General features: G+C 45.7%; 1 protein-coding gene across 7 annotated transcripts in view; it reads left to right on the forward strand.

Annotated features, from left to right (window-relative positions):
- LOC109550947 (transcription factor Maf) overlaps positions 1 to 13,687 on the forward strand; it is a 591,860-nt gene that overhangs the window by 241,376 nt on the left and 336,797 nt on the right. For 3 of the 7 annotated variants that reach the window (XM_073796733.1, XM_073796736.1, XM_073796737.1), the window contains one exon: positions 10,719 to 11,414. The exons of the other annotated variants lie outside the window; for them this stretch is intronic. Coding sequence is in view for 1 of the 3 variants with exons in the window: in XM_073796737.1 (XP_073652838.1) it covers positions 10,719 to 10,728 (10 nt within the window). In the remaining 2 variants the exon portion in view is untranslated. Of the gene's footprint in view, positions 1 to 10,718; positions 11,415 to 13,687 lie in introns of those variants that run through there. 7 annotated transcript variants of the gene reach the window in all.

Consider the following 13,687-nt stretch of genomic DNA (forward strand, 5'->3'; position numbering starts at 1 on the left):
TACGTGTATGTATTTTTTTTGCTGGAGGCTCTTAAGCTAGCCCTGAAAAAGCATCTTAGAAAACCGTGACTGTCAACATCCAAGTAGGAGGATTCCCTGATAAGAATATAAGCACATTTTCTTTAATGAACTTTGAATTCGTTTTGTAAACTCCCTTCGTCATTCACGTTATTTTTTAAGGTGTATTATTTCGGCACTAAGGAGTCAGCATATACACGCTCGAACTCTCTGTCTATAGGCTATAGCGCGCCTTAGCTAGAAGGACTTTTTTTTTCCTTTTCTTCTAACAAGGATGCTCATTTAGAAAGCAATGTTTATGTGAAGTGCTTGTCAGTTGGCATTTTTACTGGGTTGCTAACCCAAAGGTAAAATATAAAGCCATGTCTTTTCCTCACTGGCTTGTTGGCTTGTTGTTACTGGAAGGGTCCCTCCGTTGTTAGCTTGATAAATAATTTTCCTAGGGAGACTCTGCTGTATTTTTATGCTTGCTGTCTGTTTTCTGCTGGCTGCAAATAAATTTCTGTACTCAGAGGGCACTAAAACTCCAAACACATGGTATTTCCCCATTTTGCTGCTGGTCGCCTGAAATATTATTCCATCTCATGTTTTTGATTCATTTTTTAAAGGAAAAAATAATTTGTGATTAACAGCAAACAAAAATTAGCCCTTTATTTCTCAGGACCATTGGGTTTGAACCTGGAAGTGTAGGTTGTTTTTGGAAGGCTTTGCGTGTCAAACCCTGTTTCATATTTGTCACATTGAAGACAAGAGTTATTCATTTGGGGGAGTCCTGAAGTTTTCTCATTATAGATTTCCTTCTCTGCCTTTCTAGCTGTACGTATTAAGCTGTTAATATGAGAAATGAAGAGGAGTATAGAATTCTGCCTAGAAACAAGACACTACACACATTCTTTACATTTGAAAAATGATATATTGTGTGAAAATGGAGATGAAATTGATCATAGGTATCAATATAGCTGTCAGCATCCCCCTGGCTCTCAGGCCTTGAGACTTGGGGTTCACTCCTGAGGAGAGATTGGTGTGGGTCAGTCATTGGGGCAAAATGGGAGGTTCCCTGGCACAAACCTAAACAAACACACCCGAAAACATTCCAGTAAAATAAAATACAATCCTAAAATAAAATAAATGAACATATTCTATAAATTACAAACACAGTGAACACAACACATAGTAGGGGTACAAATAATATGTTTAATGAAGGAAGGATGTTTATGCATGTTGGCAAAAACAAGTGATCATTTTAAATCATTGCCAGATTATCGCATTAATTGAAATATGATTTTTTCAAAGCAGATCTTCTACTTGCGGTTTGCTCATTAGCGGGGTCTTATTTTCTGAAACTGGAACATATTTTTACAAAGGTACCAGAGACATACATTTGAAGCTAGAATGCCAGCTCACATAACCAAGATGTTGAGGAGACTGAGTCACAGGTTTTCTGGAGTTCAGCTTCTGCAAAGATCAGCAAAAGGAAGAGGAGAATGTAGAAGAAGGGGCAGTAGACATACATATTGATTATTAAAACGTGTATGTATCTTATCAAACGTGTACACAGTTTATTTTCCTCTCCCACTTCTCAGGGATTTCAGAAATGAGCTAGGCTTCAAGCGGATGACTTGTTTTTCCCCTCTAACTCTGCAGTTGTGGAGACTATGAGAATCAGATTTTTTAAATATTTAACGCAGTTGATAGTCACCATTTCTTCCGGTTACTTTGGGGTGGTACCGGTTAGTCAGGAGTTAGAGAAAACTTCCATGGAGTTCAAGACCAAGATATTCCACCCAGCCCTGCCCTTTGGAGGTCATCCAAAGCCTCACAGGCGATGCTGACGACAGCTACCATTCATTGAGCATCTCCTGGTAGCCAGGACCTATGCCACCTTTGATCCTCACAAGTAGAGGGGGCAGATACTTTAATCCCTTTTATAGAGATGCAGAAACTCAGGCACAAAGCAGTTCAGATAGGATTTGACCTTACACCACAGTCATGCAGATTTTCTAGCTAGACACCATGCCACCCCTGCCTCAGCCAGCTCATTCCCTCCTTCCCAGTTAAAGAACTCAGTGTTTAACCTCAGCACATGTTGTGTGGGCTCAGCTGCCCTCCCCTCCCCGGTGTTCTTTTTCTGAGTGGGGTTGAGTGACGCCTAGAAGAAAATGCATTATAATCTCAGAAGGATCTAGAAGATCAGGGCTAGTACTTCTCATGAGCTTGACCCTGAGGACCCCTCTGGCTCTAAAAGCAAACGATTCTGTGGTTTGGGTTGTGGTAGGTAATGGAGCAGCCTTTATTCAGAGATAAAGATTGTCATTTCAAGAGCATTTAAAAAATAATAGATGGTACATTTCCTTAATACCCTGTAATGTGTAAAGTGTCAGGTGCACAACTGACACTCAGGAAATTGCTGGATAGTGAAGATAAATTAGCGTTAAAGCACTCCATTGAAAGGCCCATTTAATAAAAAGTTGTCAGCAAAACCTGTAGTCCCATGAAAAAGAGCACACACTTTCTGCATCTGTGAAATAGGGGTAGTCCCTCAAAGGCTTCTGCAAAGGATTAAATACGATATCTGTGGAAAGCGCCTGGCACAGAGTAAACATCCTGCCATACTTGGCCCTGATCGGTATTATGTGGAATAAAACTTTGACCTTGACGCTGTGCAAGCTCTGATTTGTTTTAGAATAACTTCGTGGTTATGATATTGGATATCTTCCCTCTGCTTTAAAATAAGCGTTGTCACAATTGGAAAATGGGGAAGAACCTAGAACAGTAGTTTATTATCTGCCTTCCCCTCAAAAACTACCATCACCCCTAAAAAAAATTTTTTAAAGGTGTACTTGGGAAGTTCTGCGGTCAAATAATTTAGGGAAATCATAGATTAGACCAAGTTAAACATTTAATTTTGCTATCCTCCATCTCGGAGCCTTTATATGCTAATATGTATTGTGACACTCCATAGGGAAGGACCAACGTGGGTAGCACACAACATCTTCCCAACTTATTTGAACGTGGAACCTGTTTTCTAATCAGCCATCTTGTGGAAGTAACAGTAGGGCAGTTTTGAAAAATGGTTGACTAGGTAAAGAAGTTCTGACTTAATTATTCTATTTAGTACCGAAGGACCCCTTTACTAATTTCCTCCTGTGAAGCCCATGTTTTCAAGGATTCATTTGTAATTCTGTGTGTTTGTTTTATTAATCAGAGCCCCCTCCATAAAAGCTCTAGGGCTGGGCTTCCCTGGTGGCGCAGTGGTTGAGAGTCCGCCTGCCGATGCAGGGGACGCGGGTTCGTGCCCCGGTCCGGGAAGATACCACATGCTGCGGAGCGGCTGGGCCCGTGAGCCACGGCCGCTGAGCCTGCGCGTCCGGAGCCTGTGCTCCGCAACGGGAGAGGCCACAGCAGTGAGAGGCCCGCGTACCGCAAAAAACAAAAACAAAAACAAATCTCTAAGGGCTTCTGATCAGCAAGAGAAGTGGTATAATTCCATTGATGTATATTCAATCAAAAGCAAAGAAAACCTGATCATGGGGGTTATCCTGTAGGTCTTTACGATGATAGCAGCGGTTTATGGGTGCCGTTACTGCCTTCACAGGCTCCCTGTGGGCTTTTAGGATGCCGGTTTGGGATCCTCTGCTCTGATTAAAAAACCCAGGATCACTGTCAAATTCGAACTGCTGTTTGTGATTGGATGAGCCTTCCAAGGGACTCTGAGGTCTTGGCAGGAGCCCGTCAATTTCTTAGAATCTTGGACATAAAAACTGCCTTCAGGTTTCTGTTCCTTTATTGTAAGGATACAGGTGTACATTAAAGGCATGAAATGCAAGATGGAAGGTGGGCAGTGTTGGCGATGGGGGCTCACTCTCTCTGTTCCTCTTCCCTCCCTTTTCTCTGTCTGCACATCTGCTTCATTCTCCCTACAGGAAGCAGGCAGGCCTTCTTGCCTTGAAGTACCCCCGATTCCCACCCTCACCCCTACACATCCCCAGCAGAGGTTGGTTAGCAGCTCTGCTGTCCTGTTCAGAGGAGATAGCTGATAGGTTCACCTTGGTGAGGTATATCTTTTGTCCAGTGAGCACTGGCTAGGGGTGGGTCTTTATGGCCAGCTGCTGCCTAATCAATTTGCTGAGAATGGAGTTCTGCAGGGACTGGGAGATGGGGGAGATGAGCGTTTCCCAACGTGGGAGAGGGAAACTGGTACCCAAGAGTCACGTACACCTCTTAAGAAGATAGGAATGAATAGAATTAGGCCATGAACAGGTCTCTGAACCCAGAGACTGGATCATCAACCTTGGATAAACCCATGGGGCTTTTAAAAATGTTGATGCCTTGCACCAGACCAATTAAAGCAGAACCTCCACAGGCTGGTGGGGCTCAGGCATCAGTATTTTTTTAAAAAAATTAATTCCCAGTGATTCTAATGCACAACCATGATTGAGAACTCCTAGTAGAAGTGTCCAGAGACACAGCTGTGGAAACCCAGAAAGTGAAGAAGCTGCTGGTGAATTTCCCATCTTTTATTGTATTGTCTTACAAGTCAGCATTTTTCAGGTCCAGTTTAAAATTAAAAGGGATGAACAATGGCTTTGTGTTTTTCCTGCTTCCTCAGGCCTTCCTAGTGCTCCATTAACATCAACTCTGTTTTTTATAAGGAGGGCTCAGGCATTCAGATAAGGCACACAGGGAAAGAGAATCTGAGTTGATGTCCAGAAGCCCCATTTTTTACACCTACCTTGGCCACTAAACAGCCTTGTGACCTGGGCAGGCCACATTCCCTGGATTACCCTGCTGGACTTGATTCTTGTGTTTTGGGAAATGGATCAGCTGAGCTCGAATCAGAGGCCGTCTATGAGTCTACACATCAGCTAAGGGACCAGTTTGTCAGGGATTCAGCACGTGAACCAAGAGAGAGACTGAGCATTTTGAGCCGGCACAATGGCTGATCTTAAACATGGAATGGTGTTGTAAAAAATTCTGCGTGGAAAAGAAAAGAACGTATTTGGTTGTCAAGTTACAAAGATAGACATCGTGCAAATTCTTTGCACGTACTTTGGCAGTTACCAGTGAGATATTTGTGTTACTGGTCGTCATAACCGGCAGGCACTTAGTCAATGGGTGATCAGGGTGGTGGTAGAAACAGGACCGAGGAAAACGCCTCTGGTTAGAGTTAACCAAGATGTGTGATCACGCACTGTCAGGCACACTGATTCTCCACTGAAGCATAGCATTAAACCGCACAGAAATGGGCCCGCTCTGGAGGCACTCTTTACCTTGTAAGACAATTACCTTTTAAGTTTCTCGTCTTCTCTTAGGCTCTAAACTCTGTGAGCCTGGAGTACGTGCCTCATTTATTTTTGTACCCAGCACAGCCCTCTCCCGGGGAGCAGCACGGGGCATCTTTGTCTCAGATCCTCCTGGGAAAGTGGCAGAGTGTACCTGAATCAGGTGCTCAAACAAACAAACAGGGAACAAGAGCCTGGTAAGAATTCCTTAAATGATGAAGATGACATCTTTGCAGTCTGTCACAATGAGAGGGTGTTCTCTTAAACCTCTCCCAGCTTTTCCACAAACCCATATCCCGACATTTCCTTGACACTTCTGTGGGCTGAACTTCCTTTCCTGGACAGCTTGTTAAATATGGTCTACAACAGACCTATCTCTTAACGTCCTCTTTTGGAGAGCTATTGGAAAATAGATGCTTTTGTGGTGGCTGGTTGGGCCTCAAAGTTGTTATGCTTTATCTTAAGATTTTATTCAACGAGCACTTGTTTTGCACCTGCTGTACACTAGAATATGGATTTGGTGCTGAAGGATTCAGGAGCAAATAGGGCACAGTTCTTGCTCTAGAGGTTTATTATTGATGCAGACAGACAATTGAAAACAGTACATGCTGGTCCTATTTGATAAACGCTTCCCCAAAGCTGTGGGGTTTGTGAAAAGGAGGAGGGTGGCTGTTTTGTGAACATCCTATGTGAAGGCAAAAGCTATGAAAGTAGCCAAAAGAAACTAGTTTTGTTTTTTTTTTTAAACTTAGGATAGGGAAGATCTTCCTTAGCCTGACGCAAAACCCAGATGCTGTACAGCAACGGACTGATAAATCTGACTACATAAGCATTTAAAACCTACGCATAGGAAAAATGCCATGAACAAAATCAAAAGACAAACAAACAAGTCGGGAAAATCGCAGCCCACAAGATGGACAAAGACCCAATTTCCTTAATATGAAGAGTTCCTTTAAATTCATAAGAAAGAAAGTAAACAACCTGATAGGAAAATGGGCCACTTTTAGAAAAAATAAATACAGATGACCAATAATCTTCTGAAACTATGTTCATCTCACTCGTAACCAAATAATAATAATAATCCCTTTGGGCTGGAATCTGGGGCCATGGGCAGTCTCATACACTATTGTGAGCCTGTACATTGGACAACATCTTAGGGGGCTAATTTTTGTAATATCTGATAGCACAGAACATTCACAGACCAAATACCCTCTTCTACGCGTTTTGTGCTCTGGGATCTTAATTCAACACAGCAGTGCGGGCAGAGCTGGAATAAACTCTGTGTTTCTGTATGTGAGCTGGGGAGGAAGGATTGTCCTGGGCGTGGACCAAGACGGGTAAACAGGGTTCCGATGGAGAAGAAATTGCAAGGCCAGACCAAAGAGGGCATGGAAACAGAAGACAAAAGGAGAGAGAGGAATGAAGTAGTGTGGCTGGTGCCCTGAGGGTTGGCGTGTTTCCTTTCTCTGGCCACTTGTGCCCAGCACTCGTTTTGACACATGTAAAACCATTCAGGTGTGACCCTTTCTCTTGATTAATCCATCTCACTCCATGCTCCCCACCAGATAAAAGACACCTGTGTAGCAATGAGTCAACGGAGCCCTGTTCCCGGAGCCCTGGCAGCCGTCCCTCTCTTCTAGCCCTTTTCTGTGTCATCTGCATTGTCCCAGCCAAAAGTGTTAGCAAGAAGAGAGGGAGGGGCATTTTTCAAAGAACTATGTGGGGATTTGGTCACGTGTCCGTCATTAACATCAATCGCAGATGCAGGGCAGAAATGCCTGGTAAGTTCCTACACACGCCTCTTTGAAAAAGGTCCCCTCTGGTGTGGCTCCCAGGCTCCCCTCCACCGATACAGGATTTGGGGCCTTTGAAGTCGGTTGTGGACATGTCACTGCTTTCTTTGACTCCAGCAAATTGCTCCAAAATGCTACAAATGTGAAAAAGTGGAAGGGAGTTTTAGCAGCAGCTTCGAGGTGCAATCCCCTTAAACCATTGACAGAAAAATGTGTTTCTTCTTTCAGTTTTGAATTTGGGAGTTATATGTTAAAATACAGCAATGCCGTTGCAGTCTTCTCTTAGGAAGAGAAAAATGAAGAGTGAGTTGGGTACCAGGTGGTGAGTAAAGGGGTAGATTTTGCAGCCCTCGTTCTTTGAACTTGTCGCAGGGGCCAAGATGCCTGCAGAGAAATTGTGTAAAACAGATTTTGTCTAATGTGGTTGCAAAGCGTTTCCAACAAGGGGGCAAGCGTTTCCAAGGTGAACCTGGATTTGACTGGGTGTCAAGGCAGGTTTCCTATGCTGAGCCAGGAAATCCTGCAGACGCGTCCTGCAGGAACCCAGGAAAGGACAGAATAGGGAGATTTCAACCCACCGGTCTAGGGACAGGGGTTACTGGTGTGCTTAAAATTTTGCGTTTAGAGTGCTCCTTTTGCGGGGAAGGTACTTGGCCTTGGGTGCATTTTCTGAAAATTTCTCCAAAGTTATTTTATTCCCGTAGTATGCTAGCACTGTAATAAATCAGAAAAAAATATGGGGTCGGGGGACGTCCACTAGAAGGACCCCAGGCTTCAGCCACCACCTACATACATTTCAGGATTTGGCACAAACCAGACGTTTTTCAAACTCGTTTTGTTTCGGCAGAGGAAGCATTTATTTGTAAAATGACAGGTTATGTGAGATCACTGGGTAAAAGAGAAATGAGACGCTTATGGGGGTAGAGCTGGTCCTCCAAGTTCTGGACCCTTCTCTCTCTACCCCCTAGGGCTCCAGGATGTCTGCAGCCCACTTTGAACACCTTTGGGGAGTCCTTCTCTAAGGGAATGCCAGCTCAGCAGGCTTTGATGTAACAAAGGACCGCTTTCCCTCACTGGAGACACTGAGAGATTGCTCAGGGTGTTACAGACCTCAGTGCCAGACCTTTCCAGCTTTATGACTTTGGGAAAGTCTCTTCCCTTCTAAGTGGGCATGATAGAACCAGCCTCCTGGAATTTTTCCACGGGTTAAATGAACAAGTCACAGCAGCGTCTACTAAGTGTGATGCCAGCAGGCTGTGGTCCCCACTCAGGCGGCAGCAGAAGTGACCAGTGATAACTGTGTCTTCTTTGCCTCAAAAATGTTCAGGATCCTTCTCCCCAGGATTCAAAGCAACCTCAGAGTCTAGTTGGTCAAAGTTGACTGCTTCCTCCTTTTTATTTTCCTTTTACCACTTTCTCTGCCTGTGATGGGTCCCTCTGCAAGACCCTTTTTCCCCTTTTACCGCTCTGGACTCTGATCCAGGACCCATGTCTTTCCTTCCTTTCACTCAGCATTTAGCACAGGGGATCGAACGGAGCATACTCCCAGTAGATGTTTGCTGGATTGACTGTCGTTGGTGAGCTAGCACCGCCCACTCCTGCGGGCTCCCGAGAGCCAGTTGTATGCGTCTCTTTCAATTCCACGTTCAGTGATTTCACGTCGCGGTAGCATGAAATCGGCTGTGGTGGGAATATTTGCAGCACGGAATGCAAGTGCTAATAAAATCGAGCCCCTTTCTCTGGCCTCCATCCTCTGCCAAAGAAGGATGTTAAACATTTAGCAGCACACCGCTGCATGAGATGCCCAGATGGAAAAAAAAAAATGGAAATGGAACAGAGCAGGATGGAATCTATCAAATGCATCACGGACATTGCTGCTCTGATGGTAGCACAAAAGAAGCAGAGAAGGAGTGATTATTGTAGACTGGAGGCATCAAAGAAAGATCTTAAAGGATGGAGAGTTATGGGCATCTAGGAAAAAGTGGTCAGATGTTCCAGGCTCTGGGGAACAGGATGGGAGAGGACACGGCCAGGTTAATAAGGGAGTGACTTTGGACTTTGCAAAGGATGGTGAGGAGATGGGCTTGCCCAGGGCGGAGGAGGGGTAGGTGAATAGTAGAACTAAAGGCAATGGCTGGAGGAAGGGATTGGGACCTTGGAGGATGCTTAGGTACTGTTAAAGGAGAAGTTGAATTCCATTTCCTCCTGCAGCAGTGATTCTGTTACCTTGTAGATATGTCTGACTTAATGCAAAGCATTCAGCTGCCAATTTTCGTGGCCTCCTTCACCTCTTGAGCTGGTGCGGAGTCCAACTAAATGCCTTCCAAAACGTTTTGAGATTTAGGTAAATCGATGAAAGAGGGATCCAAAAAGAGGGTCAGTGACAGGAGCTGGGCCGTGTGGGGCTGTGGCTTGAGGCTGAGAGTGGGGAATCGCTACCCGGTTCTTGCCACTTCCATCCAAGATTCGGGCGGATGGGTCAGGGGACCAACCTCAACTGTTTTTAATTTTAATGCTTGGACTTCGACCCATGCCTCCCTGAGAACCAGGGGCAGCTCCCTCGAGGTTGGTGGTTCTCAACCTCAGCTCCCCATGAGAATCGTCTGGGATACTTCCCAACCCGGGTCAGTTAAATCGGAATCCTGAGGTGGTACCCGGGCATCAGTGTTGTTTGCAAAGAGCCCCAGGTGATGGTAGCGCACAGCCAAGGCTAAGACACACTGCTGGAAGGCACTGGGTCTCAAACTTCAGCGAGCACCAGATTACCTGAAGGACTTGTTAAAACTCTGATCACTAGTAGACCCCATCCCTCGAATTTCTGATTCAGGCATTCTGGGGACGGGGCCTCAGAGTGTCCATTTCTAACAAGTTCCCAGGTGATGCTCTAATGGGGCCACATTTGAGAACCTCTGCCGTAAGGTAACTGAAACAGCATTTGGAAGACGATTAATGGGGGATTCAGGTAGACTGGGGTGCCATTTCCACCTCTGCAGTCCCACCTGCATGACCTCATTGTTTGTTTAAAGCAGGGATGATTTTGCTCCACAGGGGACATTTGGCAACATTTTTGGTTGTCACCACTTAGGGGACTGGATGCTACCGGCATCTGGTGGGTGGAGGGCAGGGATGCTGCGAAGCACCTTGCAGAGCACAGGGCAGCTCCCACAGTAAAGCCTCATTCAGGTCCAAATGTCATTCGTTCTGACACTGGGAAACCCTGGTTTAAGATCTCTGAGCTTCTTTGGACTTCATAAATGAAACAGGAATAGCCATACTTGTTATTCTAGGTTGTTGGTGAGAATAAATGACGTCCTACAGGTGAAGCACAGTAGGCAGTTGTACGTGGTGGTGGTTGTTATCCTCCCAGCTGAGTCACTTGGTGATGTACACTTGGTGGAAGGACCTGACCTCCATGGACCTGTTTTCTCATCTGTAAAATGGGCACAGTAATAGGTCCAAACCCCTGAAGGGTAGACGTGAAGATTAGAGATATTCTATGCAAAGTCCCTAGAAGCAGTCAATAAACATGATCCATTAATATGCCTTCCCGTTCTATCTTGACCCGGACCATGATTCTCTCCCTTGAAGAGTCTAAGATGCTGACTAACTCCTTCTCACTTTGTAGGTCCTGTTAGATAGGTGAGAAGTCAGCTAGTTTCCAGGTTGTCAGGACTCAGGAACAAGAGCGGGAATTGGGCAACCTCCTAACATTCCAGGCCAGATCGAAGACTCTCAAGCCAGATGGCGTTTCCAAAGTGCCCAGCTGTGTGCGGCTCATCAGAAAAACTGATGTTTCATTTTGGTTCCAGAAACTGTTTCCCAGCCTTGGTACAGATCTCCTTTAATGAGAATTTGGTGACGTGAAACGTTTGGAAAACAAAACACCTCCGGGACCCACATCCCACAGGTAGACCAGTCTCAAGGCAGTAAGTGATTTAGGGTGCCCCTCCCCAACATCTTCCAGAGGGAGTATGAATTTGAACCCAGGTCTGCTTGACTCCCACGCCTGGTTTCTTGACCAGCCTTTGGCTCACGATGTAAGTTACAACAGGAACCCAGAAGACACCAGGGGCCACCAGGGGCCATCCACAGACACCTGGGCCTGCCAAGCCTCCTTTGCAGAGGGCCTCCTGCCCCCAGCCTCAGAGCTAAACTGTCCTTTCTCTAATCTTCACGCAAAATGGATTTTAGTAGCTGGATTTTATTGAGAAACTGACTCCCTCATCGCCCCACCCCCAGCGTTGAAAAACATATTGTCTTCTTTACTGTAGTTCATTTTGCTTTCCGAGGTGATTAATGAATTAAAGATGCAGTGTATTTATTCTTTTGCCTGATTACCATTCTGTAATAAATCTAAGCTCCAGAGTCTGTCGATACAGGAAGGCCAACCTGCCTCTTTGGAAAATAAAGGTTTGTACATTAAGCTGAACTTCCAGCTCTCCGACGCAGGAGAAAATTCAGCTTTTAGAGGCTTAGAGAAGTAAGTGGGAGGCTCAAAGAGCTACTGGCCGCCAGCTAGAAGATCCCATTTCTGTGGATGGGAAGGCACTTTGCTGACACCTACCTGGACATGGGGAGGCCTGTTAGCCTGTAGAGGGGATTTCTTTATTGGAAGTGCTGACTATCGGTCTCTTCTTGGAGGTAGCGGTAAGGAGGGATGTGACACCCACGAAGACCCCGTCCCAGACCCGCGAGATTTTATCATCAGTGTAAAACGGTGCTCTCTCTGAATTTCTCTCATCTCCGGCTGGGTGGCCACATTCTGAGCGTCATCTGACTGAGCACGTGGGAGTGAGGTTGCTGGTTCCCAGGGAGATCTTCTGGAGGGCAGGAGAGCACGGTGGCTGAGAGAGCTGCTGATGCAGACAGACAGGTCCTCCTCCGGCTCTGCCTTGTCCCTAAGTAGCTGAGTGACCCCTAGCAAATCTGGTTCCTCATCCATGCAGTGGGCGCGCTTCACCACCACCCCACCGCCGAGGGCTCTTGGGAGGTTGGTTGGCCCATAGCACCTGCAGGGAGTGAGGCCATGCTTTGCCTTCTGAGAATCTGACCTCACGTAACCCTCAGCCAGTTTGACCTGTGCCAGGACAGGAAAGAAACAAACAAAACCAGGCTGGTAATGTCATTGGCCATTGCCTTTTATTTATTTATTCATTTATTTTAAAAAGAAAAAACAAAACACAAACAAAATGAAAAGCCAGTGATTTATATAGGTTCGTTTCTCAGCTGCCACTGATCAAACAGAATATATATGTTACATATTTTTTATATAAGATTACTACTGTATTATGAAATGTATACATGTAAAATACATATATGATGAAAAATATATTCATATAGTTATTTCATTGTATATTTATATTCATACGTATTTATTATATATTTTACATATATACAATTATGTGTATATGTATTTATAATATATATTTATATATATATTACACATATATGTAATATATATTTTTATATATATTACATATATTACTTTACATGATAAAGTAGTAATCAAAAATCAGATCAGGCCTTCCCTGGTGGCGCAGTGGTTGAGAGTCCGCCTGCCGATGCAGGGGACACGGGTTCGTGCCCCGGTCCGGGAGGATCCCACGTGCCACGGAGCGGCTGGGCCCGTGAGCCATGGCCGCTGAGCCTGCGCGTCCGCGGCCTGTGCTCTGCAGCGGGAGAGGCCGCAGCAGTGAGAGGCCCACGTACCGCAAAAAAAAAAAACAAAAAACAAAATCAGATCAAATGAGTCCCCCCTTTCTAGCTCATATTTGCATTTTGATAGTAGGTAGCCTTTCTTTATATGCAGTTTATCCATCCCCAGACAGCCCAAGACGTACCTTCAAGGACCTTATAAAATCCCCTAGACCCGGGATTCAAAATTCCATCCAAGTCCATTTTTCTGGAAAGAGAGTCCCTGCATTCATCAGAGCCTCAAAGGGACCGATAGCCAAGGAGAGTCTGAAAATCAAACCACAGGTACCAAAGCCCTTCTCTCTCCTCGTGAGATTCCCAGGCCCAGGACTTGTGGGGATAAGTCAGGAATGGGTGGTTTCTCAGCGCCCTTAACTCTACAGGGGGACACCGTGCACGTCACGCTTTGACCTTGGTCCCCTCCCATGGAAAATAGGGATGATGGGATGCATGCTGTGGCATGGTCAGAGACTTAGGTGGCCGGGACGCAGCAAGGTGCCAGGCCAGCATCAGCCCTCCACGCGTGTCTGGTTGGCGAGAAGTTTCCACGATGTCTTCCCCCTGAAGCCATCAGCCCCCTCATCAAACGAGATTCCACTTCCTGGGCTGGGCAGCAGCGTGGTGCCTGACTTCTCATCTGTACATCTTTCCTGACCAGCCTAGGCCCCTCCAGGCCCCTCCCAGTCCCCCCAGTTCCTTAGAACGCTGACCAGTTGAAATCTCACTCCAGCAGAGAAGTTATCAGACTCACAGATGTATTATTTTCAAATGCGCCAGCATGACAGGTTCGTAGGGCTCCACTGTGACACCATGGCCCTTATTCAGCTGTGGACTGATTCCTCACTTTCCTCCCCCAAATTCCTCCTGCCTCCCCCACTGCGACCAGAACACGAGATTTCC

The sequence above is a fragment of the Tursiops truncatus genome, chromosome 19, assembly GCF_011762595.2.
Source record: "Tursiops truncatus isolate mTurTru1 chromosome 19, mTurTru1.mat.Y, whole genome shotgun sequence".
NCBI classification, from domain to species: Eukaryota; Metazoa; Chordata; class Mammalia; order Artiodactyla; family Delphinidae; genus Tursiops; species Tursiops truncatus.